Raw genomic sequence first — 16882 nt, 5'->3', positions numbered from 1 at the left:
GGCAGGGGGAAGCCCCGCCCCCAGAGGACCATGTGCCTTTGGAGGCTTCAGTCTCTGATTAAAAGGCTTCCTCTTCGGATGGTGTGTCTGTGTTACTTTGAAGAAGTTGGCAGCAACACGTGAGTAGAGAGACTAATCCGTCACTTTAGAGTCGCCAGAAACGGGGTGGGGGAGGGAAATGTCTGCTGAGCACTTCATTATTCCCTATGTGGAGATCGATTCTCATAGGGTATAATGGGGAATTGATCTGGAGGGTTGGGGGGGGGGTCTGGGGGAGCTGTTCTTTGAGGTAGAGGCACCAAATTTTCAGTATAGTATCTAGTGCCTCTCCCCAAAGTACCCTCCAAATTTCAAAACGATTGGACCAGGGCGTCCAATTCTATGAGCCCCAAAAGAAGGTGCCTCTATCCATTATTTCCTATGGAAGGAAGACTTTTAAAAAGGTGTGCTGTCCCTTTAAATGTGATGGCCAGAACTCCCTTGGAGTTCAATTATGCTTGTCACAACCTTGTTCCTGGCTCCACCCCCCAAAGTCTCCTGGCTCCACCCCCAAAGTCCCCAGATATTTCTTGAATTAGACTTGGCAACTCTATGTGTGACACAGAGTGTTGGACTGGCAGGGTCAGTGGCCTGATTCAACATGGCTGCTCTTAACAGTAGATTCTGAGTCTGGTCCCTGAAATATGTGCAGCTGTTAAGAATGGCAGTAATATACTTGAGCAATGTAATAGTATGTATGCATAATGTATGTATGTACAATAGGCTTGAGCTATATATTTAAGTGGGTTTTTTTCTTCACCCTCTCCCCCTTCCCTTTGAACAGAAATATATTCTTAGGAGAGACATTTTCCAGCTACATTAGCGTACATAATGACAGTCACCAAGTGGTAAAAGACATTTTGGTAAAGGTATGCTTGAGTTTATTAATCTTTAAGCTAATTTATTAATAAAATACAGTTAGTTTTTTTCTAGTCACTTGTGTTTCTGGTGAAGGTAACAAAAATTCTGCTGTGGAAGTGGCATTGTGTGAGAGAATGTCACAAGATTGCATTCATTTCATTGATGCCTGTGAACTTCTTGACAGATTGTGCCCAGTTTAAGGAACGCCTTGGATAAGATGATAAAGAAGCATAAAGACAACTCTTTCTTTACTCAACAAAATCCATTAACAAAAACATTAACAATTGTGCTGTAGTGGTTTGTAGTCTGCTTCTCTTTTGAATACAATTCTTGTGTCTGTGTGTGTTAAATGCTGTCAAATAACTTCCAAATTATGGTGACAATATGAATTAGTGGCCTCCAAAATGAGTAATGTTTAATTATGAACATTTGAATTTGCTATCTGTGTCTCATTTTTATAAGAAGTAATGTAGGGCAGCTCTTCTAGTTAGATGTTATAGTATCAAACTTCAAGCACAAAAACACGGACGTCATATTACCAGGGCCTTTTCTGAGCAGTAACGCACAGGAACACAGTTCCGGCTGGCTTGATGGCAGGGGGTGTGACCTAATATGCAAATGAATTCCTGCTGGGCTTTTTTAACAAAAAAAGCCCTGTGTGAAACAATAGTGATGTCAGGGGGTGTGGCCTAATATGCAAATGAGTTCTTGCTGGGCTTTTTCTGCAAAAAAGGCCCTGCGTATTACAGTTGTGGCAGAGCAAGATGTCCTTGGACAAACCACTGTCTCAGGGTGTTTCTTGTTTCATTAGCCAAATGTGAATGTTAATTGCTGAGTATATGTTGTGATGGTGAAATGAAAATTCTTAAAACACTTTGATTTTTAATTCCATTTAAAATACTCCTAGGTTTTAACTAGTTTGTGAATTTGCCTATTGAAGTGCTATAAAACTGGGAAGCAAAAGTGTGTGGCTTTGGCAGCTGGAGGCCAATATCTTTCCACGTGAGAGTGTTTTCGGTTTGCAGAATTACTGTTTAATGATGTTAAAGTATTGCATAGAAAAAGTGAAGCTAAACCCAGATATGTTAGTATTCTGTATGCACAACCTTTTGAATAATAACAAGCATAACTGCCACAGAATTCATACACCGTAACACTCTGTGAACATTTGCATAAATGCATAAACATTTTATGCAATTATGCTAACAGGTATTCATTTTCATCCATTCGTTCACATGTCAAGCCATTAGGAACAACAGGCACTTCTTTGTCTTTCAGCAGTCTACTTCTAAAACTCATCCATTCTTTTCTTATTCTCTGCCTATGTTCTCAATGCCAAGGCTGACTTACAGACAAGTTCGCAGCGTTTGAATCTTTCAGCCTCCACTGCAGCAGTGGCAGAACTCAAACCGGATTGTTGCATTGATGACGTCATTCACCATGAAGTAAAAGAAATAGGGACACACATGTAAGACAGCCAATACTTTCTCCTGAGTTATAAATGTTACTTCCCCCCTCCCCCCCCGGTGTAGATATATGAATTATTGCATTTAGATTTTCCAATCTAAAAGATATTCATTGCAGATTTTGTGTTTGCTCTTCTGTCCCACTTCCCATGAATATATGCAAGACTGAGAAATAGCTAAGACCCATTGAATGTTTGTCTTTTTCAGATTAGTGTGTGCCGTAAGTTACACCACACAGACAGGTGAGAAGATGTACTTCAGAAAGTTCTTCAAATTTCAGGTATTGACATGGCAACAATTCAGGCAGTACTGCAAGTAATTAATACTCTTCCCCTCCTCGTCCTCCTGATCTTGCTTCAAAACTTACAATTTTGCCCATAATTTTGGCCAGGCTATATCTTTGAGTTCTTTTTTCTGTATTAGTTTTGCCTGAACTAGTTTTCTTCAATGGTAAAATGGAGCATCGGATGCAGTAAATTATGCAAAGCAAATGCTCTGGAAGCAAAATACAGCTTGGCTGTCTTGTAGTATATATTCTGGACATACTTAAATTGGCTTTTGGTGTGGACACACAGTGAGAATATTATCCTAAGTGTAAGACCATACTTTTTTTTTTCTTTCACAGGTATGCAATCACAAGAGTTGGTTCTACTTAACTTAAGCTCATAAAGTGATTGCAACATAACATGGCAGCCAAATTACCCATCACCTTCCCACATATGATGGAATCCTGTCAGATAGTTCTTGGCATTTTGAAACTCTGAGAATAGTGCTCAGATTACAAGGGGAATTGTTAAACTCCTTTCCTTTTTGAGAGAGGACAAAGTTCTATGAATTCCAAGGGACCTTACTTCAATTTATTTTGCCCTGAATATTTAAATAATAGCAGTCCAGTTCAGAGACACACTTGATATACTTGTGAAACAATTTATAGAAGAGTTTTTTCTCCTAAGTTACTTGAGACACCTCCAGAGTAAGTAAGTGATTTGTGAATAGAATGTATGCTAGGGGTTGTGTATCATAATCTGAAGTTAATGAGACCTTTTTTCAAGATACAGGATCAACCTGGGTCAGCTAAGGGTGGAGCCATTTGCTAGAAGAAAGCTCTTAATGGCTGAAAAAGGCTCTGTCCTTACCTGAGCTGCATGATATGATCCACCACGCTGTGTTTACGTATGGCAGGAATGGGGGTTGTGCAGATCCTGACTTGAATGGGACTTTCATTGCTGCCTTGCAGCTGACAATCTCAGCAGCTTCTGATTTCCCTAGTTCTGTGCTTCTAGCTGCATCTTCTGCCTGGCCTGTTTCTCAGCTGAGGATTTGCTGGGTGTAGACTAGCTAGACAAACCAGAAGAGGCTGTAGGTTCAAGCATAGCACTGGGGAAGCTTCAGCCACCAAGGTAGTCAGGAGCAATACAGCTTTTAGCTGATAGTATCATTATCTGGGTCTAGACCTGCGCCTCTGTTAAAAAGATCAGATTTAATAGTTTAAAACTTTTAAATAAATCTAATAAAACTTTGATAATATACTACTTGATACCAGGGATCGTTTTGTGGAAAAATAGGTGGTGGAGCTCATGCAGGGATTGTTATGCAGCTGCACATACTATTCAATGGACAAGGAGGTGGAACTCTCAGAAAGGTTCAAGAGCTGTGCTCCTGTGAGCTCCCACTGAATCTAAGGCCTGCTTGATACAAATCTTTATCAGTGATAAAAAGCCATCTGAAGAGTGAGGGAATGTTGTATCACAAGGGTCATGAGAAAGTAAGAGTGCCATTTTTTCTTCTAGTATGTCTTTAAGACAGTAGACAAGAAATAAACAAGTGAACTTTCTTGGCATAAGCTTGAAGTGAATGGGGTGGGGGAGATACTGCATAAGTCAAATTTCTGCCTGTCTTGAAGTCGTTAAAGGCACAGTAGTTCAGCCAATGAAAAAAGGAAACTGCAGTCCTGTATGAGCATGTGCTAAGTGAACTTGGGAAGTGTAGAGGTACATATTTTGTAATAGGTTAAGCAACCTAAACTTATGTACAGGTGAGAATATATCATTGAAGTGAACAGAAATTATGCAGAAGTTTTTGACTGCATTTCAGAAGACATCTAGTCTCTACTTGAGAGCCAGTGTTGCTCAAGATCTGGGAGATCCAGTTTCCAATGTTCACTCAACCACGAAGGTCACCTTGGGCCAGTAATTCACCCCAATCTGCCTCAAAGAAAGGCTGCCCTGAGCTCCTTAGTGGAAGTGCTCAAAATGAGATGTCATAGATAATCTTCAGCATACTTGCACCATGGCATGCAGTTAGAGCATTAGAGTAAATCAAAGGCAAGTCCATTCACACACTGTCTTGCTCCATTGACTGGTTGGTTTCCAGGCCAAAATCATATACCAATGAAAACCTTTTATCTTAATCTGTTCGTTACTTATAGTACTATGCTTAACTGATGTACTGCTTTAAGGCTGAGCTCAGTTGCTCCTTTATGCAGGTGTAGACCTTGTTTTGCTTCCAGTTGGAGAGCTCCCCCAGCGATTGATAGGGAATTGCATTCAGCTGCTCTGGTACTGATTGTGTTACTTCTAATAGTGGAAACCAGAGGAAGGCAGCTTTGTGAAAGGCCCATGGTTATTGTTTGTATTTTTTGACACAACCCATGCAGGCATAGAGCTAAAACTCCAAAATGTGCCATTATTATAAGGAGTCCAATGGCCTGTGCATCCAGGAATCTCCCTCTAAAGTGAAAATACCCATTTTGTGGCAGAAGCATTTGCCACCTTGCTGTGAAATGCCATCTTGCTGCGAAATGCTGTGAAAGCAAAATGTTTACACGAATGAAGTCACTGGAAGGAGCAGACTTAGTGAAGTTGGGCCCTTGAGCCCGAGTGAACTTTTTGCATCCTGTGAATGCAAGTCAGTTCAGCTGACTTCCATTTCATGACTTAAGAGTACAGAAGTGGTACTTGACGTTGATGGAGAGTTCTGAGAAATCTCCCTTTAGCATTTATTCTTTTTTCAAACAGGTTCTCAAACCCTTAGATGTGAAAACTAAATTCTACAATGCTGAGGTAAGTGCTGAATGTTGTGCTTAGGATTTTGTATGCAATAGTTCATTAGATATGTGGCTTCTTAATAAAAACACAGTAGTAGAATGGTTGCTCTGTATGAAAAAGGTCCCAGGTTCAGTCCCTGGTATCTCCACTTAAAAGGATCAGGTAGTAGATTATGTGAACCTGTGACCCTGTTGAGCAGCTGCCTGTCTGAGTAGCCAGTACTGACCTTGATAGACTAATGGCTTGACTCAGCTGCTTTGTGGATTATTTGGGGTTGGAAAATGGTGGCTTCCTATCAGGCTTTGTAATTTCCTGTCCCTCTTTTCTGGTCCCACAAGAGAGAGAAAGGCCTGTTTCAGAATCTGTTCATATAGATAAGCACACCCTTAGGTGCCTAGCAAAATATTTTTAAAATGTCTTCCATACAGCCTAATTATTGTAGCTTCTCTGCCTGTTGGAACTATTTGACAGGTGTTAACTGACCTTGGAACTGTGCTTTTATTAGCTGGAGTATGTATTGCTGACAGAATTAGAAAACTGAGAAGAGAAATGGGAAAAATTTAAACCTAGGTGATTTAAAAAAACAATCCTGGGGAAAGAGCAAGAATCTAGTGGTAATTCACTCTTTTTTGGCATGCTGAGTCTCAGACCTCCAAGAATATGTAAAATAATGTGGGATGTAGTTGTTATATACCGGTTTTACAAAAAGGCTGCTTAGCTGCTGTAGCTTTGACAAAAAATAATCTTGGTAGGGAGGTGAAGAAAACAGGTGAGTGATGTCTATCCCTTGCTGCTTGTTCCACTTTACACCTATCCATTTGTCTTTGCCATGGCCATCTTGGACAGGTGTCTGTATATACTTAGATTTACTCCATTCTTAAAAATAATCCCTGTCTGCTTTAATGGTATTTATTATCAAAATATTAAATCCAGATTTATCCAAAAAGGATGAGAGAGCTTTATCCGTCAAGTATGGAATTATATTACTTTAAATAAATTTGACACTTGCATTAAACTAGTGTCTGGTGTGAATGACAAAAGTGGTAGGCAACAGCAGTTGAGCTAATCTCTCCTTATACAGAATGGTTAGTGTGATTTCTTCAATTACAGCTATGGGGTTGGATCCAGCAGAAAAGCCTGCAGAAGAACTTGGCAGTTGGGATCCCCCCCCCACACACACACACCGCTTTTCACCAAGCAGCCTGCTGCTTGCTCTCAAAATCCTTTGTGAGGGTCAGGAGAGCCTCATGCACCAAATTCATTGTGGTTTAGAGTGCTGCATCAATAAAGGGGAAATGGGGAAATCGCCATCTCCTTCCTTCCTTTGCTGATGCAAACTACTAAAGGGGGAAGGAGGCAGGTCTGCTTTGCTTCCCCTTCATCTCTGCAGTGCTTTGTGCTTGGTACATTTTGCTGATGAGGTTCTTCAGGCTCTTGCTCCTTCCAGAAAGCTTTTCTGCTGAATTCGATCTGTGGTATCCAAAAACAAAGAAGGACTTGTGATAACTTTCTCTGTCACTGAACTCACGATTATGTTATGTTTCACAAAGTATTCTACAATAGCATGTAGCGTCCTTCATCCAGGGTCTAGTAGGCACCAAAGAGTTGGGTTGAGGGTTTAATTTTTGGCTGCTGGCATTGCCTGGAAGGATGCAGTGGCAATTTCTTTGATGAAATTCAGTGATCCATTGTTGCTGCTCTGGAACCGGTCATTGAGAAACATTTCCTAGGTTGTATTTCTTAGGCCTGGGGAAAGTTGCCTGAGAGTGTGATTGTAGAAGTGTTTAGAGAACTTCACAGCAACTTCTGCAGTTCTGCATTTAAAAGATTTTCATCTCAATGGTTTTTTTCCTGAAGGTCTTGCTTTAGGCCTGGTCTGCTACAGATGCAGCAGAATTCTGCTTCATACTGCAGATGATGGATGATTTTTTTCAAATGCTTCCACGCATTAAAAAAAATTATGTAAGCTTAAATAATGGGGACATCTGCTGACCTTGTCCTCTCCTTCCTTGTGCTAGTTTCCCTCATGGAGAGGGACATTGCACTATTTGTGCTAATTACCACTTGTGTAATAATCTGCCTCTGGACAATATGGAATAGGCACATGGTTCAGTAATGAGGAGATGAGAGTCCCACATGCATTTTGTCTCATGAATCAAGCCTATCTCATTTTAAGGCATGAATTAGCATACTGGACATGTTGAAACAGTTGGAAAATGCATGTAGCAATTGTGGTCTTCTAATAGTGCTTACTACATTCATGTGATTTGTTTTCAGTTTTTTTTTTTAATGTGAGTTCGTGCTGAACATATTTCCTTCTTCTAATTGAGACTTTCCCCCTGAGATAATATGGGCAAAATTTAGAGAGAGGGACTTTTTTATTAAAAATTCCTCCATTTGGAAGTCTTCAACCTGATACAGGGCTTCTCTTGCAAGCATGTCGTAGTTTACCCATGTGTACATGGTGTAATAAGTGTTATATGTACTTTATTTCATCCCTGTACCATTTGCTGACACAAGTCTTATTTACAAATAAGATTTCTTATTAGTAGTCCTTTTACTTTTTTCCCATTCCTATTACTAATGCTGTCTCGTTTAGAATATGCAAAAAAATGCAAAAGAAATGCATTTTATTTGAAATTAGTTGTCCTCCTTTTTCTTTAATATTTAACCCTAATTTCTCTAATGTTTTCTTTTTTTATTTTCCCATTAGAGTGACCTCAGTTCTGTGGTAATTTTATTTATTATTTATAAATATGTATGCTTGTCTTCTGTTTGTGACTCTGCCTGTTACTAACATTATTTTTGAAAACATAATAGAAAACCAATGTTTCACTGTATCCATGCATAACGTGTGTGTGTGTGTGTGTTTTCTTTGAGAGGGAAGGTTAAAACAACTATTCAAATACATTGGCTCTCTCTTTGGTATCCATTGTTTAGCAAAGTTAATTCAGACCTTAGTAATAGTTTCATAGTTTATTAAGTGAACACCAAATAAATTCCTTGTTTCCATTTCAACATACAGGTCCAAATGTTGTTCCCAAGGGAATGCTGCACCACATGGTAGCACACCTATGTGTGCTAAGATTTGATAAAAGATCATAATACTGCACAGGAGCACAGAATTCAGTTTCCTGAGAATATCAGCTTTAATTTTTAAAGCAAGTTCCTAGTCCTTTCTGAGGTAAAGCTGAAAGAAGTGTGGGTAATCCTGTAAATACCAGAGAAGCCAGACAGATTACTGGATAAGATTTTTAGGGACTTTGGGGCTCTTCAGATCTCCTTGTCTCGCCCAATCACTGACAAACCCTGAATAAATTTGCGAAAAACAAAACATTACAGAAGAAATTTACATAATGCTGATTGTGCATTTTGGATTGCCTGGGTACAGAGTTGGGGGAGTACACACAGCCTTCCACTTGAGTTTGTTTCTTGTCAAATTGTGACTTGTGTCATGATAAATTTAGAAGACATTGGATAGGAGGAGAGAGCACAAGATGTATTACATCTTTCTTTTCATGCTTACTAGAACTCTGCTTTCAAATTCCTGAATGCATGTGGCAATAATACATTCCAATGATAATAACTGCAACGTGATTTCAGTCCAAATTTTAGTGCATATGGTGTAATGACTGAGCAAATTTGTTAGGAAGCATTCTGGTCTAATCAAATTACTGAAACTAATACATTTTTATGGTGTTACAATCTGCTTTGCTTATTCATCATGCCTGCTGGTTTTGTTTTATTCAACTTAGCTCTTCTTATTTGTTGCCAATTGCTATTTTAAAACATACTGATGAGAAATTTGGAAACAGACATAAGCAATGGATTTATGGGATATTCCATTGGAATCATTCAAAATTTGCAATCCCCGGTGCTGGGAAAATATGTCAATTGCGGGTTCTCTTAAGATAACTGGAATTTATTTCTCATTGGTGTCTGGCATGTGTATGTCTGTCTCCGTTATCCTTGATGATCTTCCCCACAACATGGAATGTGATAGGCTTGAATTATTCTACACTTGGTTATCACTACTCAACGTGAAACTCCAGCTCCTTTTGGTGTGATTTAATTCCTGTGGAAAGTAAGTAGGGTAGTAGTCTTGTATTCACCTGTAGACAACAAAATATTTCTGTGTACTGACGGAGCTTCCTTTTACATTAGAGCTCTGTGGGCTTGTCCTTAGACATGTTGTTAGAGCTTTAGAGCAGGTGGTTCCCTTGAGTTCCCCCATGTGGTCATCTTTTTGAAAGTCAGCAGGTGGTGAAATAGCTTTGAACATCTTGTTCAACTTTGTAGGACAGAAATCCTGCAGAGACTTTAATCAGAGTGATCAGAATGCATTTGTGCCATGAAAGCTGCATGGAGATGTTTCCTAATCAAGGGCCATGATCATTCCACTGGCATTTGCAGGAGCACATAGGCATCTGCATTCTGATATATGAATCATCATGTAATATATAATTTACTGGGGGGGATGAAGTTGACTTAGCCATCATGTGATGGTTAATATTTCCCCCCCAATGCAAAATCCAGATTAATTGCTGTTATTAGTTCTAGGTAGGGGCATGCTAGACAAATTCCATATTTATGGTCTCCCTAACATCACATTTTTGTTTTAAGAAACCATTATATACAGGGTATATGCATAAAATGTTGTCCTAATTCTACAAAGTTATCTTCTACCTTTTCTCAATGAAGAAATAACCATTCATCTTCCAACAACAGTTTTTTAGTAGTCATAGTGGGAGTCACTCATTTTGATACTAGCTTTTGAAGTTAGAAATAATGGACAGTACCCTACCATCCATGAGCAGAAGGAATGTGGAGTTTTCCCAGGTCCCTGTCCTTTCCTGCAGCTTTTTCTGACCCCCAGAATGATCAGTGCTGGGGCTGCAGGATCCATGTTGACTCGGAACAGCTATGAGGGCCAGTGGACCAGGGCCGTAGCCAGTGCCCCCTATAGAATCTGCAGCACCCCTTCCACTGAAAGGGAAGATTAGGGAAGATTGGGTGGGGATGCTACAGATTCTATAGGGGCACCACACCTGTGCCCCACCTATTGGCCCTGGAGTGGACTGAAGTGAGGAGAAAGAAATGGATGAAATAAAGCTCTCTTCTCGACTGAATTGTGCTTGTGATAGAGGAAAGTGAGGTGATTCCAACCTCCTTGGCCTTTCCAGCCTCAACCAACCCTATTCCTTTGTGCGTTCTTGACACCCTGGGAATAATATTTCCAAGGGTTGGAAGGGGCTACAAAATAGGAAGGAATGAGGGGAAATGAAGTGTTCCTTGCATGGGATAGTATGATTTTGGCCGATAACATTGTTGAAGCAGAACATTAAGATCTGTTGTGCTCTATGCTGTATTAATGAGAGAAAGACTAGTGAATTTTGAGTATACTGTGGTAATGCCTAGCCAAATTCCAAATGGTGCTCCTGGCATGCATCTAAACTCTTGTAACAGTTGACATGTCAATAAAGTCCTTATTGATGTTCCTGTAACATTGTATGCAGCCTGATGCATCATTTAAGCATGGCATGTCTGTATTGTGCATCACAGTCATTTCACCTGTCTCCAATATGTATTTCAGTTTCCTTGGGTAAAACTGAGCTGATCCCAGCCATTCTTGGAATTCTTGAGGCAAGTCCTGTTAAGACTACATAGATACCCCTTCTAAAAGAAAACAGGAGAATAATAATGAAGTTATCCCACATCCATTGTTCAGCACTATACCAATCGACTAACATTGTTGCTTCTATTGCTGTCTGTTGGGATGAAGACATTTTCCCCCTCACACTTAATGACTGTTTCTTTGATTTGCAGGCATGAACTAACTGCGTTTGTGATTAATGTTTTACAGCCTGTATGATGTTGCTGCTTTTTTCTACCAAGGCTATTCTCACTTAAGAGTTTTCTCTGGTTTTTCAGACTGATGAAGTCTTTCTGGAAGCTCAGATTCAGAATATCACAACCTCTCCCATGTTTATGGAGAAGGTTTCATTGGAACCTTCTATTATGTACAATGTTGCAGAATTAAATGCTGTCAGCCAAAGTGGGGAAAGGTAAGGGCATTTAAACCATGCTGGTGCTGTTCTGTTTTATCTTGTAGACAGTGGAAACTGCTGGGGAAGCTATTATTATGGTCTCCGCATTATGGATTCAGGGTATGATTCAGTGTCACACAGCCTCTGGATTAGCTGGTTTTGAATGATTGAGCAAGTTTCTAATATATTCCCGTATACATGTTCTAGCGGATATAGAAAACTGATAGTGTTCTGAATAATTTGCTGGCATATGCCACAACATGCTTGCACCATATGAGCGTTTGCGTGTTATTTGCTCTTCATAAATTGGTGAGAAGGCATGTGCAACTGCAAATGTACTCAGGCAATGCTCAGTGCCTCTATATAAACAAGCTCCTCCATTGGCTGTAATAGAAAAATTAGCTTAACATGCAATGTTTACCTATCTTCTCCACTTAAAACGGGTGGAAAGATCTACAGGCAGGCTGTCAAAACATCAGGTGCATACCTGCTCAAATATTTGGCTGAGTTTTAGATAACAATAATGCCAATTAACAAGATACGATTCCTTTACCGTGGGTAGCAAAATTATTCTCATTAATACTATGCCTGCTCATGGAACCAGCATTCATTCCAATTTAAAATAAAGATAAGGTTTATTTACAAAACAGAATAAAAAGTAAAAGCACCATATAAGAGGGAAAAGAGTGTACAGGTTACAAAGGAACACACAAAATAACAAACCTCTCTAAACTTCTCTCACCAACACTTGTTTTCAGCCAGCTCCTGGCTGCAATAAAGATAGCAGTAACTCAGCAGCACTGTCTTCAGTCAGCTTAGTGGATCTTCTAGAGGAATTAAAGAAAAATCTTCAAAGCATTCAGATCCGCAGCTTCCCAGTGTTGTCCTCTGGCAGACTGTCAAGCTTCTCCCGGAGCTTCTGGATCTTTCTTCTCCTTGCTTCTGCATGAATGGATGATGATTCTGAATGGTCCTTGAATGGTGTTGACTGGGCTTTCATTATACAAAGCTGGTTGTAATTTCCTTATTTAAACAAGTTATCACTGTGCCCAGCTAATTAAACAATTGATCTAAGGTGATCTAGATCTTGAACTGTCAAAGTTAGATGGACAGCTGTCAAGTAGTCAACTTGTCAGCTCCCAGGTGAACACAGTTAACAGGTGAATGCTGTACAGAGCTGTTACTACTTACAATGTCCTGGATTCACATAAAAAAAAACACTTACAGACCAAGAGTGTTACTTTTTACAGAATTAAAGTCCAGGGTACAAACAAACACGTACAAACAGTATGATGGGAGGCCAGTTTCTTGAAACAGGCAAATCCCTATAGTCACCGGATTGCATTTTCTTAAGGGTTCAACCTCTTATTTGTGCTTGTGATGTAGTAATTCACCTTCATATCCTCCTGCTGTAGAATTAATAGTGTGTGCTTGATCCTAAAGAGCCATTGCTGTAACAGCAGGGGTTGCTTCTGATTTTGTTTGTTTTAAACTTCTTCACATATCTTTATTTCATTTTAAAAAGTTCTTTATCCCCCACCATTATTTGACATCAAATGTAATCAGTTGATACTTTTTTTTTAGCAAAACAAGTTTTCTAAGTTCAATTGTTACCTTTCTGCCCCTGCAGAAATGGTCCAGAAGCCTAAACACAGAGGATACTATGAAAGATTTCAGGTTTTCACGGCTGGTAACATCATTAGGGTTTGTAGAATCTTTCGGGCTCAAGTGCCGTGTTCTACTGGAGCAGCCAAGAAGGTCAGAGCGCCTGCTCCGGCTGCAACGCCACTGAGGATGTTCTCCGCAGCTGAGAACGAAACGTCTGGAAGGAAAACTTTCTCCAGTAGAACACGGTACTTGAGCCCGAAAGATTCTACAAACCCTAACAGAGGATACTATTTTTGCTTTTCCTTCTGTTTCTCCTTTGTTGACCTTGTTAATTTGTCATTTCTGCAGAAGGGTTGACTTTATTCCCCAGTAAAATCCCTACCAAAATACATCTATTATTTACTAAGGGAAATGTTTCTTTTCTTCCAGTATGTCCACGTTTGGGACAAGGACATATTTACAACCTATGGACACACGTCAGTATTTATACTGCCTAAAACCAAAGCCAGAATTTGCAGAGAAGGCAGGAGTCATTAAAGGCGTAACAGTAGTTGGAAAGTTAGACATCGTATGGAAGACAAACTTGGGAGAAAGAGGAAGGTTGCAAACTAGCCAGCTCCAACGAATGGTGAGTGATTTGGAATATTCTATCATAGGAACTGGGTGCTGAAACTGAATTTCATTCAGTGAATGGACGGGGGGAATGTAGAAGTTGCCTGCTAACTTCATTAACAGTGAATTCAGAATGCATATATTATACTTCAGAAGCCAGCAAAACTGGTCTTAAATTTTCCTTGTTTTCTGGTTCTGCATAACCAGCTTGTTAAAAATACTGTGTTCGTGTTTACTTGTTGCTTTGGAATGTAATCCATTAACCATATCTGATGCACAGGTTTCCTCTGAAATAAATGGGAGGTGTGAGCCACTTGTACCATTACTCTAATCATTCTCACTTTAATTGGTCTTGCATATAACAACATTGTTTCTGAATTATTTCTTCTTAGTATTAAAAGCTTAGTTTTTCTGAGTGTAAAATAATCTTGGGAATGCTTGTATTGATAAGTCCAGTGAGGATTTCACATCTATTATTCATACTTCTAATAAACTTCTAATACTTTCTTAGGCCCCAGGTTATGGCGATGTGAGGCTTTCATTGGAGACCATACCAGACACAGTAAATGTGGAAGAACCTTTTGATATTACATGTAAAATAACAAATTGCAGGTAATGAAGTGAGTTTTCCCCCTCTCATTTTGCCTTTAGCTTTTTTAAAAGTCTGCTTAGTACTTCTATCCAAGGAACAATGTAGTTTAACAGAGAACTTCCAAATTAAACTTTTCCCCAAACAAAGACTAAAATACTACTACGTCCAGCCTTGTGCTTTTCACTTCCACCTACTGCAGGAATATTTTAAGCATGGATTGAAATAAATTTTAGAACAAACTAGTGGAGATGTTGTTCAGTATTTTCTGATGTTATACAGCCCTTCTCCTTACCTGCTAAACTGCAGTGATCTGAGAAGAGATCAAAACTGTGGAAGAGGGCCTACCTTAAGGAAACATGTACTAATCCTGAGTAGACTCACAGGCTGTATCCATCTTGAATAAAAAATTATTGCATACCTGGATACAAATGTGTAACTGTATCAACAGCGCTGAACAATGTGATATGGATGCTCACCTGTATTGAGTATATATATGTCCAGTCCTGGATTGTGAAATTTCTGTGTGAAGGGACAAGAATGTCTTGTTCATCTTTTTGTTGTGAGGCAAGTTCTATAATCTCACCAAATCCCAAGAAAATAAGTGATCTGCTGCCAGATTAGGGGAGTAATAATGCTATAAATGAAAAGACCAGGTTCTAGGTAAGAGAGTAATGCTTGGTAAAGTCCTTTCATTTACTGTGTGTTCCAGTGAATGCTGACAGCAGAGATGGGCACGAACTGGAAAAATGCAGTTCATGGTTCATATCTGAATCACAAACCAAACCATGAACTGAACTGACCTGGGAGGTTCCTTCGTGAACCAAGCCATTTTGTGGTCCTGTAAACCCTATTGAAAGGCACCAGCGTCCCTTTAAATGGGTTTTTCAGAAAGCCCAAAAAACAGCTGCTTTCTGCTCTATCCATGAACCTCCATGTTCAAGCAAATTCATGACGGTAGACCAGATTTTTCTTCATTGTTTGGTTCATGCCCATCCCTAACTGACAGTAGTTGTATGTTGTGAACGAACTCTGTTTGTGAGGGCAATGGGAAATAATACCTAAAATTGCAATCCCAAGGTAGAAGCGGGATTGGGAAGAAAACATGTTCTCATGGAATTTTAGGGAAAACCACTTCCACCCACTCAGCTCATCCTGAGGGAAAGGGCCTGGACTCCGGAGGCAGAATCTTCATACATAAATCACAGTTCCTAGGGTTTTTTTACAATTGCCAATCAAATAGCTTAACAGTACTCATCAGTAGAGGCAAGTTTGTTGAGTACTGCACTTTTAGATGTCCACTGCAAGCCAGCGTGTCTAATGCTGCATTAGTACCTGACTAGGAGTCTCTGGGTTCAAATGTCATGTTGGCCATAAAGCTAGCTTAGGTGCCTTGGGATAAACACCTCTGTATATTACACTGAGTTCCTTAGAGGAAAAGTCAGAAGATTTTCAAAGGCCCAGTTGCATATTAATTCTTTCTCTCTCTTTTTTCTAGCAGTGAAAGGACCATGGACCTGGTTTTGGAAATGTGCAATACTAATTCCATTCACTGGTGTGGCGTCTCGGGAAGACAGCTAGGCAAACTGCACCCCATTTCATCCCTCCATCTGACACTTACTCTGCTATCATCAGTACAAGGCCTACAAGTAAGATTTCCCTTAATAGCATTAAAAAGAAAACTAAAGCCCATTGTTATCGTAATGACTAAACTAACAGTATGGCCATTGGGTTCAAGTTTACATGCTCCCATTTCTCTCTTCAATGATCTATGGTTTGCGCGTTTTCAAATCTGGTTTAAAAGGCCAGTGATAAGCCATGGAATGCAGTTCTGGATGTACTGGCAACCTATGTGAGGAAGGAAAGGGGAGCAGACCCAGAGGCTTGCTCATGTAGCAGCAAACTGTAGATTGGCATGATGTGTGAATTGATGAAGTATGCCACTTATCCTCACTCAGCCTAGTTTCTCCTGCTAGTGTAAAATCTGTTTCAATCCTTTTCTTCCTGTTTCAGAGCATTTCTGGCTTGAGACTAACAGACACCTTTTTGAAGAGAACATATGAGTATGATGATATTGCACAAGTCTGCGTGGTTTCTTCAAAAATAAAAGAGAACTGAAAGAAAATCCTTTTTTCGTTGTTGTTTTTAATATTTGACACTATTTAGACCAAATGTCTGGTAACAAAATTATGACTATGCCAAACTACATCCATCTGTAATGGAAGCAAGTATTTCCTTATTTAATTGTCCCTCTGGAAGTCAATCTGGCTTCTTTGGAATGTTTTAAAAACAGTACTTTTTGTAAAGCCTTTAATCGAACTGTGCAGCTGTCATAATTGTATTTATTTCTGCACAGCTTGTTTTAGAATAATTTAAGTACATGATCTGAAATACCTGGATGTGAAATAAGAGCCAGCTTGACTGTAGTAGACAGGGCTTTAAATGAGGATCTGAAAGATGTGCATTCAAATCCATCTTCAAGCTTGCAGGGTGATCTTGGGCCAGTCACTCTCTCTGCTTTATCTACTTCATAGGATGGCTTTAAAGATAAAATGAGGAAGAAGGGAAAAATGTACTCTATTCTGAGCTTTTTGGAGGAAGTGTGTGGGGGTA

The 16882-nt window shown here is 39.6% G+C and overlaps 1 protein-coding gene across 4 annotated transcripts in view; it reads left to right on the top strand.

Annotated features, from left to right (window-relative positions):
• Positions 1-16394, top strand: part of TRAPPC13 (trafficking protein particle complex subunit 13) — a 31777-nt gene extending 15383 nt beyond the window's left edge. The window contains exons 4-13 of one of the 4 annotated variants that reach the window (XM_060235905.1): positions 824-908; positions 2241-2368; positions 2574-2646; positions 5384-5428; positions 8127-8144; positions 11345-11478; positions 13498-13696; positions 14192-14292; positions 15768-15918; positions 16283-16394. In XM_060235905.1, coding sequence (XP_060091888.1) covers positions 824-908; positions 2241-2368; positions 2574-2646; positions 5384-5428; positions 8127-8144; positions 11345-11478; positions 13498-13696; positions 14192-14292; positions 15768-15918; positions 16283-16387 — 1039 coding nt within the window. In that variant the 3' untranslated portion in view covers positions 16388-16394. The remainder of the gene's footprint in view (positions 1-823; positions 909-2240; positions 2369-2573; positions 2647-5383; positions 5429-8126; positions 8145-11344; positions 11479-13497; positions 13697-14191; positions 14293-15767; positions 15919-16282) is intronic. The other 3 variants (XM_060235906.1, XM_060235907.1, XM_060235908.1) reach the window with 3 other exon arrangements.
• Positions 16395-16882: the final 488 nt, after the last annotated feature.

This window comes from Heteronotia binoei, chromosome 4 (assembly GCF_032191835.1).
Source record: "Heteronotia binoei isolate CCM8104 ecotype False Entrance Well chromosome 4, APGP_CSIRO_Hbin_v1, whole genome shotgun sequence".
Classification (NCBI taxonomy): domain Eukaryota; kingdom Metazoa; phylum Chordata; class Lepidosauria; order Squamata; family Gekkonidae; genus Heteronotia; species Heteronotia binoei.
This window is presented reverse-complemented; position numbering and strand designations above follow the sequence as displayed.